The sequence below is a fragment of the Lissotriton vulgaris genome, chromosome 5, assembly GCF_964263255.1.
Source record: "Lissotriton vulgaris chromosome 5, aLisVul1.2, whole genome shotgun sequence".
Classification (NCBI taxonomy): Eukaryota; Metazoa; Chordata; class Amphibia; order Caudata; family Salamandridae; genus Lissotriton; species Lissotriton vulgaris.
The window spans coordinates 1,277,045,962-1,277,072,299 of NC_141693.1; the positions used below are offsets into that span (position 1 = coordinate 1,277,045,962).

General features: G+C 44.8%; 1 protein-coding gene across 1 annotated transcript in view; it reads left to right on the forward strand.

The window, feature by feature from the left end:
* Positions 1–26,338, forward strand: part of LOC147712454 (receptor-type tyrosine-protein phosphatase V-like) — a 558,680-nt gene that overhangs the window by 317,581 nt on the left and 214,761 nt on the right. Inside the window, exons 22-25 of the mRNA XM_086923127.1 lie at positions 9,001–9,273; positions 15,701–15,973; positions 18,035–18,307; positions 21,243–21,521. Coding sequence (XP_086779253.1) covers positions 9,001–9,273; positions 15,701–15,973; positions 18,035–18,307; positions 21,243–21,521 — 1,098 coding nt within the window. The remainder of the gene's footprint in view (positions 1–9,000; positions 9,274–15,700; positions 15,974–18,034; positions 18,308–21,242; positions 21,522–26,338) is intronic.

Here is a 26,338-nt window from a genome sequence, read left to right on the forward strand (position 1 = left end):
TTTGAGTCGCAGGACCACTATTGGGTGCATTACATACATAACTTGCTGCCCCTACATCCCTAAAATTAACAGTTATTACGTCCCCTACTATTGATTTCTTACTTCTGCCCACCCAATCCCCTCTCCGTACGGTAAGAATTTCACCGTTCATGTTATTAGGTAGGGGTTTATGTAGATGGAGCCATTGAGCACATTTGTTTCTAAGCTCGGTAAACGTTTCTTTTACTCCCTCTTTCAATGGGGGAACTGCTGTCAACACAACAACAAAAGGAGAAACCTCTGGTGGTAAATTAATGGACCTGAAACGTGCCTGCTTTGGCTTAGGCCCTTCAGGTTGATTTGTAAGAAGAGGTGCGGTGGTTGGATTGGGTTTCCCTGCTACTTCTTTAGCTTGAATAGATGTGGTGGCAATATTAGCAACAACAGGGTGTTGATTTGCCTGAACAGGGACATTCTCCTTTGAAATCGGTACAGTTATTGGTTGAACGGAGTTGTTCACTGTTTGCGACACAAGGGATACTGGGTTCCCAGGGGCTGCAATACCTTGAACCTTATTTAATACGTCTTTAGGGGACTGGATGCTCATTAAGCATTCAGGGGCTAATTCTGTAGTCCCTTGCAACTGAACATGCCCTTGTCCCTGCTTTTTTTATGGCCATTTGGAGTGTATTAAGGAAGTAAGCCTGTCCACTTTAGAAATTAAAGGTTTGATTTGTGCTGCTAAAGTGGCTTCAAGGTCTAGTTTTAAATCTATAACCATATTTTGCACCCAGCACGGGATACCTGATGTCATTTGTGGGGTAGGGGAGATCAAATTGTGATTCCTAACTGGTGCTTTTGCTTTACTTTTGCCCTTCGATGTAACCTTAGGAGGGTTAGGAGCCCTTCTCCGGGGAACAATGGGTACAGGGGCTGTTTCCACATCATTAGACCCACTCAGACTCGGCTCCTCTTTGTCAGACGACTGGCAGGTTTCTAGATCTGGTGTAACCTCCAGGTCTTCAAAAGACGGATCCGAGTCTGATGGGGCAACCGATAAATCAACAGTATTCGGTACAGTCGGAACACAGTTAGTAGGCATGGTTATGGGTAAGGAGCAATTATTCAAAGTCTGCATGGCAGGGGATTTAACCTTTGCCAAAGGGCCCAAGGATGAGCGCCTAGCGTTAGCAAGGTCCATAGAGACACTTTTTTCCAATAATACAATACTTTGGTCAATAGTCTCGTGCACGCGTGAAATGAAAAGATCAATAGGACCAGTCACCTGAGCTACCGCCGTAGCTTTTTTCGCGCAACTTCGAGTTCTGTTGCGTATGGTCGACATTTTAGACGTTATGGTTGTCAAGGGCGAAGACACAAGAGTTCTGGGCCAGGGCCGTCCTCTGCCGTCCTTGAACGGCCTTAAACGGCCCGCTCTTTGCCCGGTCTTCGCCCCGGTCGTCGCCCCGCGCGCGTCCCGCGTCGCGGTAGATCTGAGGCCAGCAATGAAGGGGGAGGCTGGGGGCGTGGCCGCCGGGGGAAGAGGCAGCAGCTGTGTGCAGCTGAGGCTGCTGGACCTCGCAGTCCCCCGGTAGGCTCCACGCACAATCTGTAGATTCAATCCTCAACCTGGGAGCGCGTTACTCACCACGGACTGTGGATCCGCTCACACCAGGGAGGACGAGGCAAAAGAGGCGTTGAGCGGCACCCGCAAAGCGGGTGTCGCGAACAGTTGCAGGAGATGGCAGGAGATGGCAGGAGGCAGGGAAGCACACAGCACGAGTCCGGCTCCTCACGGAAAGCAGGTAAGCCCAGAAAGCGCCAGTTAACCAGGAACCCAGGCGATGTTAAATGCGAAGGCTGGGGGCGTGGCCGCCGGGGGAAGAGGCAGCAGCTGTGTGCAGCTGAGGCTGCTGGACCTCGCAGTCCCCCGGTAGGCTCCACGCACAATCTGTAGATTCAATCCTCAACCTGGGAGCGCGTTACTCACCACGGACTGTGGATCCGCTCACACCAGGGAGGACGAGGCAAAAGAGGCGTTGAGCGGCACCCGCGAAGCGGGTGTCGCGAACAGTTGCAGGAGATGGCAGGAGATGGCAGGAGGCAGGGAAGCACACAGCACGAGTCCGGCTCCTCACGGAAAGCAGGTAAGCCCAGAAAGCGCCCAAAGGTAAAATGAACCAATGAAAAGTTTTACATACAAGTCACATGACCTGTTATGCGGCTTTGGGCTATAAAAAGCCTAGAAAATCCGTTGGCCTATGAGGCGGCGTCAGTAGCGGACCGATGTGCGAATAGGCCGAAGGCAGCACAACGCGTCGAGATCCGGATGGCACCGAGGTGGTGTCCAGCAAGTTGCCGCACTGGTGTGGCCATCCTACAATGCTGCGCCGAAAGACGGCGTGTCCAGCTGAGTTTCGGCCACTCTTGCGGTACAGTGACTCGAACGCGCCGAGATCCGGATGGCACCGAGGTGGTGTCCAGCAAGTTGCCGCACTGGTGTGGCTATCCTACATGCTGCGCCGAAATACGGCGTGGGGTGCCCGGGGGGGGGGGGGGGGGGGAGGCGGCGCAAACGGCCCTCTCCCGCCTCCCCAGGTGGAGGCACCTCATGTGCAGTGCGGCGCCCTTTGCCGTTTCACTCGCCGTTCAGCAGAGTTGCGGCCGCACTTGAGGTACAGTGACTCACCCGCCATCCAGCTGTTTTCCTCCCACTCTTGCGGTACAGCGATTTGAACGCGCAGAGATCCGGATGGCACCGAGGTGGTGTCCAGCAAGTTGCCTCACTGGTGTGGCCATCCTACAATGCTGTGCCGAAAGACGGGGTGGGGTGCCCAGGGGGGGGGGGGAGGCGGCGCAAACGGCCCTCTCCCGCCTCCCCAGGTGGAGGTACCTCATCTGCAGTGGGGCGCCCCTTAGCGTTTCACTCGCCTTCCAGCTGCATTGCGCCCGCTCTTGCGGCACAGTGCCTCACCCCCCATCCAGCTGAGTTGCGTTTACTTTTGCGGTGCAGCGAAGGGCGGCTGCAACAAGACTTTCAAAATGGCGGCCGACTCTTTGGATTTGGGCCTGGTCCACTAAAATGGCCCTGGGACACCTTGGAACTCGGACGCTTGCCTGCTAGGGCATGGGCCCCATTCACGAAAGCGTCCCCTCTTTTGACTGATTGTTCTTGTTGCCTATCTCTTCTGTTGTCATTTAACGGAACCTTTTTGGACTGCCAAAAGGGGTTCTGGTCCGACGGCTGGTTGGTGGAGACATTTTGACTATATCCTGGACCTGCCCGGCCTCGCCCAAAATGGCGCCGGTATAAATGGGACTCGTAACTCCTTGTTGTGTACTGGTTGCCCAACCTTGATATCACGAGATACATATGCAGTTTTGAAGCACATGGCGGGCAGGGACGAGTACTGATTGAACATTTGGACATCCCTATTGATATTAAGTTCTGATGTGTTATTGATTACTGTACTATTGAAAGTTCTAATTAACGTCACCCATGGTACTTGCCCGCAAATGTATATCTAGATAATTTTATTGTAACTGGCCCTGTCGTACTTTAATTATAAAATGTACGTCCATCGATTCCGCAACTGTTTGACACCTTACTTCTTGCAACTTAATGGCCTGCCCGTTACGTTCTTCTACAGTGTAAATGTCCCCTCATCATATACGATTCCAGTTTGCTCCGTGGCCGGCCCACGTGGTTATAGGCCCGTATTTGTATACTGACATTTTCACAATAAAGGTTTTTAAAACAAAACATGGTAGTAGTACCTTTTTTGGTAAAGTTTTGAATAATAGCCACTGTTTTCGAATCAGTAAAAGGCAAGTGAAATAAAGCAGCCCGATTACATGACGGTTAAAAGGTATAATACGCAGGAACGCAGTAAAGATAAATGGTCAAGGGCTGTTGTGTTTTCCACTCCTGCAACATAAAGTGATCGATAAGAATCCGATATTCATGCCTATCAGCGACTAAGACAGCAGGCCGAGCCTCTTTTGCTCAACGGCTCCCTCATGGGACGAAGAAACGCCCTTTTTCTCGAAATAGGAATATTTTACTTGCAGAACAGTTGTAAATTTCCCGGGAAAATACATTAGCCTGGAACATTGTTAGTGATAAACTGTAAATGCATCTGGGTCCTTTGCTTTACAAGTCAGAGCGAGAAAAAAAAAAAGGTGGGGCTTTCATCATTTGGGAAAAAAAAATGTTCGACAGCAATTAAAAGCGTTATTTTTAGGTCATATGACCAAGCCTTTCATCATTAGAATAACAAAAGTAAAATGAACCAATGAAAAGTTTTATTAACAAGTCACATGACCTGTTATGCTTAAGTTACGCGCTGCGCGCCGCGCTCTGGATCGTTTCCGGGAAGCTGCGCCTTGCGCACCGGAGCACTTCCGGGTGCGCTAACGCGGCGCGTCATATGACGCATTACACGACAACGCAGGTCCAGAATATAGTCAAAATGTCTCCACCAACCAGCGGTCGGACCAGAACCCCTTTCGGCAGTCCAAAAAGGTTCCGTTAAATGGATGGTGGGCGAGACGCTGTAGCCGCAAGAGCGGGCGCAACTCAGCTGGTTGCGTGAAGCGCTGGGGTGTACCTGAGAAACCTCCACCTGGGGAGGTGGGGGAGGCTCGTTCGCGCCGCCTCTCCCTTCTAGTGCATCCCACGCCGTCTCCCGTCTCCTGGCGCAGGAATATGTGATGGTCGGACTAGGGCACCGCAGGACGTGTCTTCAGGTCAAACGGATTGTGGGACAATGTTCAGAATGGAAGAGTCACCAAAAGGCAAAAAGTTCCGCTTGACCCCGGGAGCCGGCCGCCTATGTCGGGGGCGATCTCAGGCCACACCAGGGCAACAAGACTTGGGGAGGGGGTCGGCGCCATTACACCGCCCCTCGGGGGCCTCCGTCAAGCGGTTCAGGGAGGCACCGCATCACATTGATTTCCAATGCAGTCATGTCCACAAACAGCCCCCACTTACTTTGAGAATAGTGAAGCTGCAGCAGGTGCAAATAAACTGCAGACAGTGTTACAAGCGCTGCTCGGAACACTCAACTATGGCACCCAACATCCAGGATTTATGCCATTTGTGCAAGGCAGTGACATCGAAGGAACATACCATATCCAGAGTCCTTCCCACAGCGTCTGCCTTCCTGGTGACCTAGTTATGGTTCTTTCACTCCCACTCCAGGCTTTTAGTCTGTGGATGGAAAACCATGAACCTACACTCACGTATGAAAATGTTACTATTGATGCTTGACTGAGGCCAAGGAGATTAGAGTGCATGAGTCTCATGCTCGATCGATTGAGCTAGCCGGATCAGGCAACAAAAAGGTGGTGGTGGGGGTGGCGGCATCGTGTCGTCCCCGGGCAATTTGCACAACGGTTCTCCACCCCTAGGCCGCCAGCTATGGTACCTCGACAGGAATAGTGATGGATGTTGCAGCAGGCTGCCATGTAAATAGTTATTTATTAAAACGTTTTACCCTGTTACTTTGCTGGTGTGTTGTATATATTTATAATATTTGCATAGGGTTTGTCGTTATTTTGGGCGGGATGGGTGGCGGAGCCGAGCTGTCTTGCAGCCATCATGGTGTCGAGCTCAGTTCATGTCACTAGTTTCGTATTTCTCATGAGGGGTTGTTCCTAATGTTTCTATTTTAGCGAGGTCAAAAAGAGATCCCATTAGTGGCCTACTGATTTTGCTTGATTCCTTTTGTTTTTTTAAACGATTTTTCACTATCTGCAAAGACTAAACAGAGTATTGCGACTCTGTGCTTGTTTGTAAATAGAGAATGAACCAAAGAGAACCAATTCTAAAACAGTAAATGCTTGGATAACAATTAATGAAATGGAGAGAGAAGCAGGCACGACGGATTACAACGGGGGCAAAGGCATGCGTTACCTACCCTTCACTATCTGCAAAGAGAGAATACTCCTAAAAGAAAAGAGGGGGGGGGGTAGCGTTCAAAGCACATCAGCGTGCATAAACACGAAAATGTTTTTACCTACCACGTACTTGACATTTTAAAGCTTTTCATATTTGCTATTAAAAAACCATTGAAATTCACTGAAAAAAACATAGGTTATAGACCATATATAGTTATGAATTAGCATTTACAAAACCTTGAAAATTCACTGAAAAAACCATAGGTTGTAGACCATATATAGTTAGTGATTAGCATTTACAAAACCTTAATTTACTCGCACAAAACCATTGAAATTCGCATATATAGTTAGTTGCACTAACTATATATTGCGCAACCGCAATCCACTGCTGATGATGTCACATATTACATCATTCATGCCATGGTCAGTGACATCACTGATGACATCACTGATGACAACTCAAATGACATCACTGATAACAACATCCAGTGACTGTATGTTTCTGTAAAGTAAAAATAAGTCTAACAAATTGAAGAATGAGTGGATGTATAAGTGTCTGGATGAAGGATTTAGTAGGTGCATGACTGACTGTATGAGAGAGTGATTAAATGTGTCTCACTGAGTGCATGGGTTAGTGACTAAACTGTCTTAATTTGTGCATCATTATGTCTGTTGTTCTGTAAACTGCTGCATGTGTTGATCAGTAGCTATATGAGTAACTATATGGGTTATTGATTGGTTGCCCAAGTATTTGTATGGGAGAGTGAGTGTGTGTGTGTGGGTGGCTGGGAGGTGTGTGACTGTGCATAGATGTGTGAGCAGTTGATTCACTAGATGTATGGGTTCAAAAGTATATGTGGAACAGCTGTATGGGTGGTTGATTGTGTGCATAAGTGTATTGGTGAGTGAATGCATATCTCAGTGCTACATGTGAAAGTAAGTACATATGTAAAACACAGTACATGTGAGATTGACATATATAAATAACTGTGCATAAGAGCCAATGAATGTGTGAGTGGCTGTATGGATCATTGTAAACTTGTATCAGTGATTGTATAAGAGAGTAAATATGTGTTACAATATGTTTGAATAAGTAAGGTGTGTATAACTGTATAGTTGAGGAAATGGAGGTGTGATTGATTCTTTGCATGACTGACTAGGTGTATGAGTAACTCCATGGATGAGTGACAGTCTGTGAGTGTCTGTTTACACTGAGTGAATCTAAGGTTATATTAGAGTCTGAAGAGGTTCATCGTATTATCACATGAATGATGTCATCAGTGATGTCATTTGACTTGTCATCAGTGATGTCATCAGTGATGTCACTGACCATGTCATGAATGATGTAATATGTGACATCATCAGCAGTGGATTGCAGTTGCGCAATATATAGTTAGTGCAACTAACTATATATGCGAATTTCAATGGTTTTGTGCGAGTAAATTAAGGTTTTGTAAATGCTAATCACTAACTATATATGGTCTATAACATATGGTTTTTTCAGTGAATTTTCAAGGTTTTGTAAATGCTAATTCCTAACTATATATGGTCTATAACCTATGGTTTTTTCAGTGAATATATATATATATATATATATGTGTATGTATATATATATATATATATATATATATATATATATATATTTATGTATACTTACTTGAGGAAGGAAATTAAATATATTAAAATAAGTAAATGATATATGTATACACACACATATGTATAGCTTTAGAATTCTATATCATTATATTCATATATAAGTAGGTCAATACATCAATAACACATAAAATTTGTATTTGCCTATGGGTTTACTTTCCTATAATAGCACATGTGTCACAATGTGTAAATGTGATTATAGCAATTCTATCTATAAGCGCTTAACTATTAAACTATTGTGGAACAATTTACAGCACAAACAGAGAGCCAGAGTTTCTAAATATTTATCCATGCATGTACACATGGGACTTTAATCTAGAACAATTTAATATCCCCTAACTCTTTTTCCGCATGTGCATCATGTTAAAATCTCTATGTAGGTATGCCTCTTTATGTGGGTCATGTATCTTCATATTAATATATTTTCCTCCCACTGCAGAGAAAAAAAATAATCCCCCAAACCTCATGCAATCCCCACTCTATGATGACTACTATTCCTTGTGCAGAATATCCCTTACCGCCAATCTCTAACTCATCCCAAACTTCTTTACTATATGAACTCCCAAACAACTCTTTCGGAACCTTCCCTCATTTATCCATCCTTTCTGCTCCTCTTTCAACTAACAGGCTCTCTGACTCATTTAAAACCTCTTTTACCACTATGAACTCCCAAATAATCATTTCAAACTCTTCCCTTCTCTGGCCATCCTTTGTCCTATTGGTCCAACTAACAAACAGACTTGCATGTCTACCACTACCATCATGCCCACTAACAATTTATATTTCTCCCTACTATTCCACAACTAATCCACCTTTTTGTTCCAGAGCAATATTCTACTCGTTAATAAGCAGTTCAATGTCTTGTCGGGGGTAGAAAGCGCTATATAAATACAATGACAGTCCTTGATTAGCAAGTAGGTATGACTGTTGGCATTGTGCTAATTTGCAATAGCAGTTGTTGAGCTTTCATAGGATACAAAGATTTTGATAGTCTAGCATAATGGCTGATATTGAACCCAGAAGAGCATCTGCAAAATAATGGGTGTATTTGCCGAGTAGTCAATAGATGAGAAGGAAGAAGGTGGCGGATGTTAAGCTTGATGTAACATTTTGCATAGGATCTTCATCAGGGAAGTGATAAAGTTCCACAAAATAGTTACAACCTTTTTAGGAAGTGGTGTAATATATATTCACAATTCTAACTGCAGCCTTCCAGCAGTTTTACCTATGTGTTGCAAAATCATAATTTCTCATTTGAAACCTGTTTTGGATAATGTTTACAGTTTAGTGGTATTTTCTTTCAAGACTTGATTAAATTGATATCCTAATGGTATCTTACGTGAATTCTTGTATACTTGAAAAAAACGTTTGTCAAAGAGGAAGATGCAGTCTCACTCCTCTGTACTTGGAAATGTTTTACCACACATGATTTTTCAGGATTTAACACTCTTTCCTTGATTCACACAGACCCCTTAGCACCATCTGGTGTCCAGGTGAATAACTTGGGCAGCACGAACAACCTGCATGTATTCTGGGAAGATGTTGAGGGGGAGAGAGACAGCTACCTGGTAATCCTATATGATAGTCCGGCCAACCACATCAAGAAGAAGGCCTCTGTTGGAAGGGGCACACATAACTACACCTTCTCTGGGTTGACATCGGGGAGCAAGTACAGCGTTGAGATTTCTGCCATCGCAGGGCCCTATGCATCCCCAGCAGCGATTGTCTCCGACTGGACATGTAAGTACAGCACTGGTTTCAGTGTGTGAATGAAGGCGAAATTAAGGGTGGTTACAACAGCTTTACGACCTGCTTCATCCATTTATAATATTTTGTATTTATTTATCCAGTGAATTATGAGGTTAATGTTTTCTTTAAGAGAGTTGCATGATTTCGATATGTGGCAAATGAAAGTGCTATAGATCAGGGTGAGTGTGTGGGGATGAGAGGCTACTATCCACTGATGAAAGCTTCCTGCTCACTCCAGATGCCTCTAGTATTAGACAAGCGGTTCACGCAAAGAAAATCAGATTTGTTTCATGGGAGATTCTTGAATTTCATAAAAGTGAATGTGGTTACCCAAACAGTTCACTCGCTACAAAATACAGAGCGGAGACTAAGCAAAAACCCTAAGATATTTTTTGTTTAAAATCACTACAGAATACTGTATTGTCAAATAGACATATACAAAAGAGAATTGGGTTTGTAAACCTTTGTTGACATTAATGAAATCCTACTATCAAGTCGTCTTTTCTTTCTCCAGTGAGAGTTGGTTTCGATTACCAGTGTTTGTTTCATGTGGAATGTTATTGAATGCCCATTTCCCTAAAATAAGTATACCCGCATGACATCTTTATCTATTAATTTTTGACTCATTTAACTTTTAATCAAACATCGTTGTGTGAGCTGATTTATTTTAATTTAATCAGTAATCTGTGTGAACACTTCATGAGTAATGCCATTTTGGCAGGACAGTGCTTACATTTTCGAGTCCACTGACCACTTCTGACATTCCGTGCCGGATGGAAGTGTCTTCACCATGAAAGTCAAAATTGGGACCTCTTTCATTTCTTTAGTAAACCATATGTTCCTGGAAATGCAGATGATACATCCCGGATCTTTGTGAAGCATCCCAACCTAAAAATAACTGATGGTCAGGCATTCAACAGCAGACTTGGCTAGCTGCAGATTTGCAGTGTTCAATGGTTTTTCCGTGAAACCTTGTTAATTGCTATAATTAGTTGCACTATTTTTTTTTTTTAAGCAGCCTTCTTTTCTGACCCGTTTGGAATATTTCAACATATTTTCGTGGAGGGATAACTCAGTGCTTAAGCCGGTGGTTTCTGGTGCTGGCGCACCAGAACTTAATTGTCAACATCGGCGCTTATGAGTCTGCCACATGGTGACGCTGTCTGTGTAATTGACAGATGAGCACAACTACAGTTCTATATTAATTCAATATACATTAAAAGCAAGCACTGGCATAGCCAATAGGTCTCCCCTTTGGGACCTTATAAGTATTTAGTTATACAGCACAATATCCTTGGTGCAACAACATCAACTGTTGTATGGCTAAACAGTTATAAGTTCCCAAAGGCAAGACCTATTGGCTATGCCAATGCTTGTTACACCTAGTCACAAATGAACCGTACCGTTTTAATCCACAACCACTGCAATAAGAGCTTGTAATTCGATTTCCCTACTGTATGAAAACCTTGATACTAAAACAGCTCAGTTGTTTAGGACAGGCTACAGAGACGTTTGTAACTCCCAGGTTACAAATTAGAGAAGGGCCGACTCAGCTTTCCGATTACCTTGCCTTACTTCATATGACACATTCTATCCAATGTTAGATCGCTGATTAGTGTCAGATGAGAGAACATGGGCCTCACTATTAGACCTATAGGCTTGCGAGCCAGTCTACAATTAAGCAAAATGGATGAGAAGGATACATACTGCACAGAAATACGGAAAAAATATCGGATCTCCATGAAGCTACTAGAATCGGACGATGGAAAAACACCCACAGCCTGATTGTTGAATTTTGATTACTTAGGTGCTATGATATTTCACATTTTAATACAGGCATAGACTGAACTACAAGCATAGAATCCAGAGCACCAGATTGTAATTGATTTCCCTTTGAATAGTAATATCCTACAACTTTTATTTGGAATGGTATAGAGCCTTGGGTGGCTATTAAGAGGAAATAAGTTGTTTGTATGGTTCGCTGTGCTCTTATAAGAATAAAAAGTCATAAGGGCCTTCCCAAAAAATCCCCAGCCCTTGACATGGAAATGGTCAAAACTCCACCAAAGTGGGTACGTAAAGGTGAGTTGTTGTATCCGACCCGCCCTTTTCCAAATCAGGTTTTCATTACGCTAAGATAGTATATCAAAATCACTAGCTGCCTGCTCTCGATTTAGGCGAGGTTGCACTAATAGGGATCATAAGGGATGGGGGAAGCGATTTCGAAGGAAGAGAACGATTTTCCGAATAAAGCAAAATAGTCCCTCCAGAATTTAACGCAATGAGGCTCAAATGCCTTCTATAGAGAACGAGATCCAGGCATACCCAAACAATGCCTGAAAATGATGTTACGAAAATACTGAGTCTTGAACCATATTGAGAAGGTCAGAATGAGGGCTCAGCCTCCCAGTGTTACCCCGTTAGTGTACGCCTGTTGTTGCGCTAAAAGAGAGCTGACGAAAAGGCCTCCCCATCCTCACACACTGCTCCCCTCTTTAGCAGGCGCTTACCATGGAGGCAGCTGATGTGTCCTGCCCGGGTGCTCAGAAGGCTTCCCTGGCGGAGCCCGGAGGTCCGTCAAGCAATGCTCTGCCCATAGAAAGTACCCCCTCCTACTTCCCAACATGCGCCGTGTCAATCCGCTTGAAGTGCTGATAGTGCCCTTCTTGGGGAGGACAAAGCTACTGTATATGCCGCCATCTTTCGACTGTCATTCTGATAAAAAGAAATGCTACTGACACATGCTGGCTTAATAAACAGCAGAAGTCCATTTGAGAATCCGAAGAATGCCTCACGACACCAGAAGAGAGTACGCAAGCAATAAGGTTGCCATGTTGCAAATTGCCTATCCCCCTTAAAATAAATACAAGGAATATTTGTTTTTTGCCTGCACAGTCATTTTGTCTAAAATTATTAAAGAAAATGTCACCTTCGATATACGCTTGCTGAAGTTTTCAAAATATATTAAAATTACAACTGAGATTTGCCTGTCAACTTTTAAAACACAGTGAACAAACGGGTTAACAAGTGGGAGGGGTGGGGGAAGTGCGGCCGAGAGAACACACAGCGATTCCCTTGCGGGAGCGAGCCTTGGGCACCATCTGTTTGGAAGTTAATTACAAACTGATGTTGCCAAAGCTCGCTCCCGCAAGGGAATCGCCAGACGTGTACGCGTTGCCATTGAAAGCAATGCAACGCGTGCAAGTTTTTGGGCGAAAAGCAAACTGATTACTTAAGGTCTCTCCTATGCAATGTATGTGTGCTGCGTAGGCGAGATCTAATGACTGTCTGCCGCCGTAGCCATTCTTGCAGCTTTGGGGCCCTGGAATATTCTGAATTCTCACACTTTTAGGAGTGTGATGCTTTGTAGTTGTGTTGGTATTATCATTGGAAGTGCTGGCAGGGGCAATGGGTAGCACAAGTTGCAGTGGGTTTATGATAAGTGACCCTGGCACTTTTTTTTTTTTTTTACCAATTAAACACTGGACTATATTCCTTTCTACTGTATGTCAGTGCATCTTTCACCACTCTGATAGGGTCTTCAAATGGGCTATTTTTTATTGTTTAGGCTGAACTAATAACTGAATACACCCAGATATAAGCCTATATTGCAAACCCTTAGCAGGTACTCATGGTCAGGCAGACGTCACCCGTCTGTACCACAATGGAGCCTTCGAAATGCATTCTGCCCTCTCCGTGGTAGATGTCCATCACCTACTTCACGAAGGTGGAATCTATTTATTTCACAGAGTAAAAGAGAAGCCTTAATCTTGGAATTGATGTTTATGTAGGACGTAAACATGTTGTAGATTAAAAATAACTTCTGCACGCTCTTCATCAGGGAGTCAATGTGTAGTCTATTAGCTTTTAACTGAGTGAAGGCAGTGCTCATAGCCTATGTCCGCCAGAGTCCAGTTTCTTTCTGCTTGTCCTGCTAATAATCTATTTATTTCGAGATCATGAGTGGTTTACAACACCTGCCACTGATCTCACAATAATGATTTAAAAGTGCAAACATGAGAGACAGCTTTCACTTTCGAGTGTGCTTAATAGTGCAGTTATTCTGGCGGGTGACCTTTAGAATGATGACATTCACTACTGTGTCCACCTTCGATTCTGCAACTTTGACACAAAATGATTCTTCTGTGAAAGTTGAGTTTTGTAGCATTATATTTTTTTATCGTTAATTTCCATACATATTTACTCTTTTTAAATACTTCCACGAGAGAATTAAGGTCAAAATTATCACTGGCAGGTGACAGGTTTGTTCACATATCGTTATCACTTAACCTAGATCTTTCTCTACTCATACATCATAAGCATATTGCAGCTATTGTGAGATATGTTACATGTAACTACTACTTGTATGATAATAGAAAGACTGTAACCTATGCATACGCAAAGGAAATCTTGTATTCCAGTTTAACTTGACTCAACTCATCCCTTTCCTAGTGCTCTGCGCCTGTGCTGTTCAGGTCCCCCTGTGTGGGGGGAGCACGGATTGTGTTGTTCAGAGCATGGCCTTGAGCCCCATCCGTGTGAATGTAAACTGGTATTTTATAGCCCCTCTAAGACCACAGAGACTCTGCAAAAGTACATTTTCTCAGCCAGAACTGGTAAGGCGTTTATTAATGTGGATGATAACTGCAGTAGCAAGCACAAAACGCACCTAGGCCTGGGCGGACTGTATCAAAATGATTTACAACGCAGACACTCCTAAAAGCACAGACAGATCCGGGTGTAATAGGTATGACGTCATGCCATCCAAGCACATAAACAGTTTAACTTAAATCTTGATGGGTGATCACACTTGGTCTTTGTGGGGGGAGCGGATACTTTTCATTGTTGAGGGGGTCAATAGAGAGAACATTATAGACGCATCGCTGTGGTCGCCTTGTCCCCGTGCAGCGGGGGTCCTTTAAGGGTTGTGGAGAGAGACAACAGCATGGAGTGTGAAGTGAGGGTTTAGCACTTAAGCACATGGGAAAATAGTGCGGGCTGCAAGATGGAAGTGTTCACTAGACTAGTCACATTGTATCGTTCTAAAAGGACTAAGAGAGGACAACGTTTCAGACCTCACCAGGCCAGCTAGTCACGAGGACCGTTGGGGGACCTCTTGCCAGGAGTGGAATCTCTGCCCCTTTGATTAAAAACCTCCCAGAAAAAAGTGATTAGAAATCCGAAGCATAATCCTTTGCATAGGAACAAATGTTTTCTCAAAATTCGCTACTAAATGCAGCAGGAGAGGCGGTGCCTTTGCAGCAACAGTGCATTCCTTCCTCGCCCACAGAACAGGAACAACCAGACACATACAACATAAGCACCATGAGTGCAAGCTTGCATCAAACGTGCGCGCACACACACACACACACACACTCTCTCTCCCTTCCCTGCCGAGCTTGAGGGGTATCCTGCCTGCTACTTGGCCAGATAGTCTGCTGTGAGGGATCAAAGAACCCTGAGGCCTGAACCCCTTGATAAGTGACAAGATTCAAGGAGCATACAGTCGATATTGGCAAAATCTTAAGAGCCAATGCATTCTTTTCCCCTACACCTGTGTGTGAGAGGAGTGATAGACTGCTGCCTAGGAGCAGGATTCATTTTCAAAGATAAAGAGTACCCCACCCCGTCCCTAAAATGGAGAGGAAGCTTACAAATTCAAAATGGTGCAATGCCATCACTGCCACTCAATCGTTGCCAATCCATGTCAGGCCTACCAAAGTAATCAACTGTGCCTTAGCACCACCAACCAGTGAAAACACTCCTTTTATACATAGCCTTTTTGGTAAGGGAAAGACCAAATGTGATTACCCATCAAGAATTAGGTTAATCTGTTTATGGTATTGGAAGGCGTGACGTCATAACTATTAAACCTGGATTTGTCAGTGCTAGCCTGAATCGTTTGAGTGTCGGCGTTTTACCAGGCCTAGATGCATTCTATGCTTGCTACTGTAGTTAGCAACATTAATAAATGTCTCGATTTATGTTTTATACTGTAATCTACTCTTGCAGAGTCTCTGTGATAAATGTTGTATTTTTTATCTATCTGAATAAACTGATTGTTAAATGGTTCTGGGCATTTAAGGCCAAAAGAGCAGCGAGTTTTACTGTTAGCTTTGTGCATCTTATTTTTGTTCAAGCAAGTTGCAAAAGGTCTTAACCTCAGACAGGGAGATACTCACTGCTATTGAGCGAGGAACCTCTTGTTCTGCAATCTACTGCTGTCAGAGGGTTGCATTGGAAGAACGAAGGTCCTCCCAGCTTGTTGAAGTCCTCACTAGCCATTCATGACCAGTACAATTGTGTTGTGTTTTTGATGCTTATAGAGTTTTTATTTTAATCATTTGATAAATACAATTCAGAGATGCTACGAATTGCTCTGAATGTATGTGCTTTTGTCATGTTGTTCTATTTCTAGATCCTTTAGCGCCATGCAAAGTGAGTGCCACAAACAAGGCCAGCTCCTTCAGGCTGCAAGCATTGTGGGAGCATGCTGCAGGCGAGCGAGATGCATTTGTCGCATTTCTCTACGATGCAAGATTGGGCACCATTTCAAGAAAAGCAACTCTTGGGAAACATTCCAAAGATTTCCTCTTCTCGAGACTGACTCCTGGAAACAAGTATAACATTGAGTTGGCGGCAAAGGCTGGACCCTACTCTACATCGGCAGAAAACGTCACCGATTGGACTTGTGAGTCCTTGTATTTTATAGATTGGGCTTCCGTGCACTGAAGCGCCTTTGGGTGGTAATGGACGTGTGTTGGTCAAATGATTGTCTGTGCATCGAATACCTTGAGGCTTATGCTTGTGCGGATCAGACAGGTTGTGATATAATATAACATACAGGAAGGAGGATAACCTCACATACAGCACTGGGTTTTCGCAGCCATTTCCACGGCCCCAGAGAGTGATATGGCCCATGATGCTCCATGAGTGACCTTTGAGTATACTGTGGTCTACAGCCTCTCTGGAAGAGGCTTGGCATGTTTGCCTCTTGCAAAAAAGTTGCATCTTCAATAAGGGAGAAGAGCTTGGTCTGTGCTACTGAAGAAGCCCCATTCATCAGACTATAAGCATGGCGGTGTGAGTCATAGCTGAATCCAGCGCTCCCTGAGCTCACTGGAAGAGGCCATGATGAGGAAGAATGCATGCTTTAATAACAGCCTGCCTGGATTTGTATTTACCATTCATCTTCCATTGATTCTTCATTTACTCGTTGCGACCTCTGCCATCAACTATTGTACTAACATTTCCTTTCACTCATTCCTTGGTGTGCACCTTAAAAGCTAAACCTTATAGTGGTACATGCCGTGAGAAGGGTAGCCATCTCACACCGTGGCCTACGGCATGTGGGTGTTGTTTCAGCTGTGTCCGGTACTAAGAACGGAGGCAGTAAGGGTGCTTGCTATCCATTTCTGGAAGCGCGTGAGTGAGAGCAAGAGTGGGCTGTGAACGGCGCATCACTGTCATTGCTCATTTGATGTGTGCTCGCGAACTAACAACTTAGCCAAAGAGAGACGACAAGTAGCTACCAAGCACCTGTTATAATTTCTGGCAGTAAGTCTGTGACACTGCCACTCACCATGATCCCTTCAACCAACTGAATGTCACTTAATAAAACGTATGGGATAGTAAACTCTAAACTAGCTAATGGGAACATTTCTTGATAATTTGGGGGCATGTTTGAATAAGAGCACGTAGACGTTGTTGAGCTGATTTTGTGGTGGTAGTTAATATGGTTAATATTCCTATTTTGATCAATTACCAGTGGTTGTTTGGCATGAGCAATCAGAACGATTGTTACGTGAATTATATAAAAATTATGGAATAATTGTCGACGTGATGAATACATCTTGTTCCAGACCAATATTCTGTGCTAACTTTGCCAACAAATAATCCTTTGTTTTTGCATTCTTAAATGACATTGATGTAGCTTATCTGATTGTTTAGCCCCACTTCTCAGTACATTTCTCTGAAACCCAGATCTTTCAACATGATGCAAAATAGTGGTGTGAGCTGTTGGGACCTCTCCCAAAGCAAGAGTTGCACAGCCCCCATTGCATCATATCTGACTTCCCCGTCCGTTGATATGAGAACCCGTTTTATCAGGGTTACCCAGAAGTGCAAGTTGATTGTGCGTTACTCTACTATGTGTGCATGCTAGATTCCACTTTAGCAATGTGACTCTGAATGGCCACTTGCCTTATGAGTGTGCTGCAGACCCGTCTTGGTAGAATGCATGGCCTGCGATGGGAACCTGTTTCACCTTTAATTATGTTTTACAGAACGCTATGGAAGACATTGTCCACACTTCTAAAGTGAGATTATTTGATCTCTCAATCACTGTGCCACAGGTCCATGCCTTCCTCGATCAGGAAGTCTTGTCTGAGTGGTTGTTTTATCGTATCTTACCTATCAAACTCGAGGAACACATTATGTGAATAGTGATAAAATCTATTTTTGGTCCATATGTTGTATTTCCGTGTTAGCAGAAAATCCTATGTATGACATTGAAGCAACAAAGTGTATGTAATCAGAATACAAAACTTTGAGTTTAGTCAGTAAACGTATTGTATAATGTAATATGAATTTGATAATGTTAGGCAAATACTAAGCAGCCAAAATTTGGTAACCCCTGGTAGACATTCACAGTGGGACCCTGCATGACCTTCGCTGTTGCACAACGTAGGCTAGGTTGATCCTTCCATCAGGCCTGCTGTCACCCTGCCTGATGTCTTCTTTTGTCCTCCAGACCCGCTGGCGCCACAGAATGTATCTGTTGTGATAGAAGAGAACAACACAGTGCTGGTGCTGTCATGGAGCAGGTCCGGCGGGATCCTGGATCACTACAATGTCTGGCTTTTGGATCTCTGGGATCAGACCGCATCAAAGAACCAGACCCTAGGCAAAGAAGAATCCCAGTATGCTTTTCAAGGTCTGGTCCCGGGCAGAAATTATTCTGTGTCTGTTAGTTCTGTAGTGGGACCTTACCACAACTCTTCAAGGAGCTCCTTGGTACCAGTCGGTAAGTGCAGGCTTCATGACAGAGAGACAGAATGAGCTGTGTGATGGCTGTTTTTTGACTCAGCTGAACATGAATTCCTTTTCCTTTACCTCAGCTGCACAGACAGTAACATAATGGGTGCCCAAGGCTCTGCCTTGAGACCAGCATTATTCATTGTTCATCTGAGGCTATTGCCCAAACTCATGTTATATTAGCCAGAGTTTTCATACATGCAGATGATCCATTGACATTTCAGCTTGTTGAATCATCCTATCTGAACTCAGCCGACTGCTTACAGTTTTGTCTTGTTGCCATTTTCTGCTGGATACAGCCAATTATTTTGGAAACTTATAGTGAGAAAGAGGGAAGTTTCCGACTATGAAAACAAATCTCTTTGGACTTATTGGGATCCTGTTTGTCATTGTACCTTGTGGTAAAGAACTGGGGATACTTATTAATTAAGACTTGTCTCTTGCCACCTACATGGGGCCATCACTACATTAAGCATGGGCGAATTTTGCGAATCTCGCGTTCGCGAATTTTGCGGATTTGCGAACTCGCAATCCGCAAAATCCGCGAATTCTTGCGAATTTGCGGATTTTTTTTTGTGTGTTTGCCCGGGTTTCTGCCAGTTCGCGAGGGTTTTGTACAATGTCGCAAATTGCGAACTTACCTGTCGGGTCGCAAGTTTCGCGAACTTGTTGTTTTCTACGTGTCCAGCCTGTTTGGGACACTCTTCTTCACCACTGCCACTCTCTGACTACTCATGCCACCCTCTGGCCCACCCATGCCACCCTCTGTTTCATCACAGCACCCTCTGGTTGTCCAGTCAGTGTACATTATTGTGGCAACGCAAGCACACCTTCCCTGCCTCAAGTGACCTGAATTAATTTGGGGCTGATTAATGTGTCACAGAATATTTTTTTAGCTGGCACCTGCTTCCTTAGTGCTTCCTGATTAGTGATCTTTTGAACTTGCTAAGTGCTTTCATTGTTGCAAAATTAGTTACAACACCTGCCCTGCCCCAACTGACAATAATGAATTAGGGGCTGATTAATGGATTTGAACCTCCAGCCTGGCTCCTGCTTGTCTCCCTTAGCTGTAATTCAGGACCTTTGTGGCATATGTGTAACTATTCTGAGGTTCAGAGTAGGGTCACATAATAGTTGCAACTGGCAACTGAACTCTGGAGGGGCCCCTCAGGAAGCACTACAGGAAATGGCTACTAATGATGAGCCTGAACTTTTGAACCTGGTAAGTAGTTTCAGTTTTGCTAAGATCGTATTTCTGCAATTTTGCACTTATTCGCGGGGCGCGAAGTTGTACTGGGAAGCCGCGAACTCACGCGAACAGTGCGAGCAGTGCGAGCAAAATCCGCTGCTCGCGGATTTGCGGATTTTGCGGGAGATTCGCGAATCTCGCGGATTGCGAATTTACCGAAAATCCGCAAAATCCGCGAGCGAAACGGATTTTCCGCCCATGCTTACACTACATCCTGCCCCTATAAAAAGAATTGGCATTCCTATATTTGCGGCCCGAGGTGCAGTGTTGTGATGTGGCTAGAGTAACTACATCATGTAGGCTTCACAACTGAAAAAGTATACGTTGTATATTGATAGATGGTAAATTGCAATGCCCATTGTCTTGACCATTAAAAACCAGATACACCTTTTCCCTGCCCTCGCTTGCCTACATTAGTTGCATGTAGGACTGCATATTACATTTAAATATTTTGTACCTGCCGCATAGGAAGTCAAAATAGTATTCTGCAGGCTGGAGCTTTCGCAATACTCTGAAATTGCCAATTGTTCAGGCTAGCTGCAATACTTTGCACAACCAGTACATGGCAAAGTAAGCTCACCCTTAAATTAGCGCAGCCGTTTGCTAAGATTCAAATGAGCTGTTGCTCCTAATGCAAGTGGCAAGTTGTTGATCTGTGGATCTGTGACGAAGGGTCAGTCATCTGAATTTTTTAGAAGAGTTCAAGACTTTGCTATTAGCAGGCTGTCCCATGGGATCAATAAGTAGTCAATTACTCCTCAGAGGATCATTATTCCGAGTGATAAAGAAGCACTTTTTAATTAGTCGTTTAAGCCATATGTAAGTGTTCTAAGCAAGTGCTATGGGAAAGATTGAGTCTGCGCGGAGGTGAAAGAAGTTAATAATATAGGGACGTTTGAAGTTTTTTTGAGGTATGAAAGGCGAGTTGAATGGGACCGGCTGTAACTCTACTGAGATGTTTTAAGACAATGTTATGGAAATGACCAAGACTCCATGAAAGTGCATGGTGCTAATGAATCTTCAATGTTGTGCATGATGTCTGTCAAGTGTGACATAAATAAGACTTGTCTATTTGTTTGATGTTAGACGCCAGGAAGCACCATTATAAGATTCTAAACCCATTTATGTGGGCAATAATTTACCGTATCTTATTTTATTTTTAAATTATATCTGAGTGTAAGATGTAAGAAACAGTAAGCAGGCGGCATTACAATCTCCGGTGAGTAATTGCAGCATACCTGCATATACAGGGTGTGCAAGAGTCCTGGCCAGTGGATTTAGTAGCTTCAAGCACTGAGAACCTCAGAAGAGCCAGTGTCTGTTGCAACATTTATCACACCCAAAGACATCTGATTCCAAAGGAGTCAGAATTTGTCAAGTACAATAAATAGACTTATTTCTAGTTTTTCCCAAGAATGGAGCATAACAAATGTATGTTGGTGCTTGGAGACACCAAAATACATATGAACTGGTAATTACCAGGTATTTTGTCTTGTTAAATAAGAGCAGGTTTGGCCTGCTGATATTTAACTGGATGTGCAGTAATTACATCGTGTGATAAACATCTGACTTTTTAATTCTGATCCCTGAGCAAACATGGGTGTGCACAGAAATTGGGATCATAATATGAGTTTTCTGGTTCTGGAACCTTGTTTAACATGCATCTAATTTTCAGAGCCGAACCCTGTAACATCACCACTCTGCTGGTCCAATGAAACGGGGCTGTACCTGAACTGGTCTCAACCACGGGAAGATACAGACTCCTGCTGGTTGGAGGTCGAGAAGCTGTCCGAAAGGGTCCGCCTACATGTCCTGAGTATGATGACCATGGAGAGGGAGGCGAGTCTGCGGAACTTGGCGCCAAACACCTCCTACCAGATCGGACTAACTCTTCTTGGAAGCAATGGCATGAGAAGCCGGACCGTGACCCTTCTGTGTAACACTTCTCCGGAAGGTAGGAGCATGGTTTATTGCTGATTTTTCAATGGGTTATTTGGCTGAAAGCTTAGTTCACTTTCATTTAGATACCATTAGATAGGATGGTAAATGAAGCTCGGACACCAACTCATTAGTTGATAATGGTTTCTTTGATTGAGGTAGGTAAAAATTTCTTTTTCAAACTTTATCTCTTCAACCATGAAAATATGAACATAGCTTCTCACACATTTCATCAATCTTGCATTTGCCTTCCGCACTATTGGGACATGTTCCTCTTCTTCTTGTTCATCACCTCTTCGTACAACAGCATGCCTGCTCCTCAGGGACATTTCTGCCCAATCATATCTTATTGTCCAAATGGAAATCATATGAATTCAACAGAATTTCTCCTTAACTTTTTCTTTCTCTTCTCCTGCCACAAGCAGTATTTCTCCCAGAAGATGCATATTTCTGTCACCTATGGTCTGTTGCTAAGTATATTCAGATGTCCCATATCCCATCATATTGCAAGAAATCATCACACTTTTTAACTTTCTGCCTGCCCTTTCGGATGTTGAGCCCTTACTGATGCCCTTCTTAACTCTAATTGGTAGACGCTTTGTCCATTCCAAATGACCATTAACAATTGAATGGCCACAAATCCATATTTGCAAGAAACTTTGCTGGGCTTTCTGTCACTCTTAAAAGAACAAAGCAGAGCGAGTCAATGATGTTCTTCCCTGCCATTCCATACACTGTAAACATGCACACATACATGGCCTTTAAATGTTCAACTTCATCTGCCTAGTCTCTCACATCTTTCCTCATCACAACAATTATCATGGGTTACGTGGCCATCCCAATCCATAGGGAATGGGTGTCCTAGTTCTCCAAAGACAACTAGCATCTTAAGAAACACTTTCTCAGAAATACTAGCACCTGCCACCCTTACCCTTTCACCCAGCTTCCATCTGCATACTTCCATATGAATGTGTGACCAAACTACCCATTAACTCATTATACAGACTTAATGCTGCCCTAGGGCATCACGTCACACCATCTAACCACTGCTGCCCCCAAACCTCTGGATTGCTCTTTCCTATCCAGAATATAACTATTCCACTTCTTCATAAAATGAAGCCTCTCCACTCAAACCACCTACTAGCTCTGCAATTACAACACCCCAAATAACATTGTCACAAATCAAGCCCTATTCAAAACTCCTTCCCATTCTGAATAACAAGATCTCCCCAAATAACCTTCCAACCTTTTGAAAATCAACAATGTCACTTTCCTGCTAGAGTGGAGGTAGCTATTAATTTTCCAATCAACTATTAAGCATACAGATTCCATGTAACCCCTTTCCATACCTTTTCCTTAATTGATGTTGACTAAGCAACCCTTGCGTCAAATTCACTACATAGAGATTTTTAGTGTTTCTTGTGGAGGGAAAGATTGAGGCCTCCAACAATGGTTTCTTGGTTAGCTACAATGTGTTTTCGGGCACTTGAGTGTATCTCTCTTCTCTCTAGCCCAAACCACTGAACCTTTCGCAATGGGAACAAGATAAAACATCCGCTTTTTTGTTAGATGCTCCAGGTACGTGGAATGTTCAAAATAATATTACAATATTTAGATCCAAGCATTTAAAAAGCATAGCTTGCAGCAAACAGTTCCACTACCAGTCTTTTACTGCCGCATATTCACAGTGTGCACCATTGTTGCATTATCGAAGCAAACATCATTTTTGAGTTGCTCTAAGCAGCGGCCCATATAGTTACTGCCAAAAAAACGGGGGAGAATTCCAGAAGAGCAGTACTCTGATTTCCTGCTATTTAATTGTTGGGCGATCTCTCTTCCCAATGCACAATGAACCCCAATGACCCATCAGCATATGTGCATATTTCCCATTGCCAGTGCCCTGCTTTTTTGTCCTGCTACATACAATTTCCATTAAAAGCACACAAGTGTGTGTCCCAAATGTTCAAATCATCTCAAACACTATTGCTTAAACACACTGTTTCATCAGGCAGTTTTTCTCTGCATGTGAATGTATGGCCAGACATCTGTACATTACTCTGCGGACCACTAACGTACATTACTCGGCCGCTTTTGACACGGTCGACCATGACATCTTGGTCGACCGTGTCAGAAATGCTGGCATCGGGGGGAGGAGCTACGCGGGCATCCAAGATGGTCGCGTGAGCAGAGAGCTCCCGAGACCCGCGCCGCCCTTCTTTATCTATCCTTCACTTATCCTGATCATTTCGACAGGCTTTTGAAGCGCTATCTTTACTGATGCTGACGATCCTTTTTTGGTCGCAATCGGACACTGGGGACCGTTTTTCTGGCATCTTCAACTTTTTGGCCTGCCCACGGGCACGACCGGGGACTCGGCTACCTATTGTGGCCGACCTGTAATTCAACAACAGCGGCTGCCTGGCATCTGGCCCACCGGAGGTGTACTGCTTTCACTTTCAGTTTCCAGCCTCATTGTTCTTGTCTCCTCCTACTTCGCCTTCGCCTGCTGCCCTCACGGTCCACACTTTCCATCTTAGGACTGGCGAGGAGGCCACGATACTCCTATTTCACCTGCACGCCGGAGTTTCTGGATTCTTCCTCCGTATCTCTGCCTCTCCTGGCTACTCGGCCAACATCGAATGCGACATGGCAACAAAAGCGGAGGCTGAAAAGCGCAGGAAGGCTGCAACCCGGGGGGGCTCGATCCAGTCCAATATGATCGAACGCTACACCCAGCCGAGAGGCTCCCCCGGTGTTGCAGCCGGGGGTGCTGAAGGACCTCACACGGACATGCCGTCTTCTACGGAAGTATCGCTCCAAGATCTGTTGGCTGCCATCTCTGGACTTAAGGCCGATATGAGTCAGCAATTCGAAGCCGTAGTGTCCAAAATAGACACTGTGGCTGTGGATGTAACTCTTATTCGGGCCGATTTAGCCAAAACAAATGAGCGGGTGAAGGCTCTGGATCTTAAAGCGTCGAGTCTGGTGACGGACATGGCGGAGGCGCAGTCTGAGATTGGGAATCTGCGTGCCTCGCACGATCTGCTGCTCAAGCGGATGGAGGACTATGACAACAGGGCCAGGCGGAACAACATACGCCTAGTCGGAGTGCCGGAATGTGATGGTGCTGCTTCGATCGACTTGTTGGTCGAGGAACTTATTGTCGCTAAACTTGCTCCGGCAGGACTCAGTAAGTTCTTTGCCGTAGAGCGCGCCTATCGTTTTCCAGGAGGACAAGTGAAACCAGGAAGCCCACCGAGGCCTATCATCGCAAGACTGTTTCACTACCGAGACAGGGACGCTATCCTCCAGGCCGCCCGTAAACACGGCCCGTTGAAATACGATAACAATTCTGTCTCCATCTATCCTGATTTCACACCCCAAGTGCAGCGACAACGATCAGGGTTCCTTGGAGTGAAGCGTCGCTTAAGGGATCGGGGGCTGAAATACGCCATGCTGTTTCCGGCCCGACTGCGGATTGAATATCGAGAACGTGCATACTTTTTTGATCAGCCTGACCGTGCAGCTGACTGGTTGGACTCGTTGCCGGCAGACGACTCTGGGAGCGGAGGCCCTGGTGGTGCGGAAGGTGGTGCAACGGCTCAGGAGTAATATGGGGCCCCGGAGGTCCTGATTGAGACTACATATTGGACTGAGTAAACTAACTTTGTGTTTTATAGTAATGCCCGTGGCGGTGCGGGAACGGGTGATTTCTCCCTTCCTCCTCGGGGGGTTCTTTGTGTAGATAAGATGGGGCGACAGGCACACTGCAGTTGGGGTGGCTTTTTAGTCAGCAGGGGTGCAGGGAGGGGGGTGTTGCAACGGGTTTCTGTTTGGGGGTTGGTTCCTGGGTACTGGGTTGTGTTTCGTTTAGTTTGTTATGTCTCTGTTTTCATGGTATTTCACAGTTTGCTATCATTCCGAATCATGGGTTGTGGAGGGGGAGGGGGGTGGAATGTTTCTGTTGCTATGGGGGGGGGGTGAAATGCGGGTTCTTTCTTGGAACGTAAACGGATTGGGCGATAGGATCAAGCGGGGCATTGTACTGCAATTCCTGAGGCGCCATGCCCCTGATGTTGTGTTCCTTCAGGAGACCCACTTAATTGGAAATGCTTGTAAAGCCCTCGACCGCCGGGGATATCGCCTGGTTGCACATGCTGGTTTCACTTCTGGGTCCCGGGGCGTGGGTATTATGGTAAAGTCTTCCCTTGCTCTTGCTATTGACGATGTTATCCTTGATGATCGTGGGCGGTATGCTGCTGTTTCTGGGAGGTAGGAGGGTAAACAGATCGTATTTGTTGTTGTCTATATTCCCCCGGGACTCCAGGCTACCACCTATGCTGATCTAGGCAGGACTCTCCTTGGGCTTCCGGCTGGATTGTTAATCCTGGGCGGGGACTTCAACTCTGTTATGTCCGGTGAATGTGATCGACTTCCCCCTAGGGTGCTGTTGCCATCCCAGATGTGGCTTAGTGAGATGGCTGATACTTTTGGATTAGTAGATGTCTGGCGCTCACTGCATCCCACACTCCAGCACTACACTTTTCACTCTGGTGCGCATGGCAGCCTCTCCCGTATCGATTATTTTTTCATGTTAGCTTCCACTCTGTCCACTGTTCGGGAGGTACGGCACCTTCCCCGGGGTATCTCCGACCATTCCCCCTTGCTGATGAGGATTTCTGTGGGTGGTCCACTTGGCAACAGGGTCCCCCCGATTCCTCCCTGGCATTTCCGAAACCCCCGGCTCCGCTCTGACTTGGTTAAGGCAATTGATTGCTACTTCAATGAGAATGTGGGCTCGGTCACCTCCCCCACTGTTCTTTGGGAGGCCTT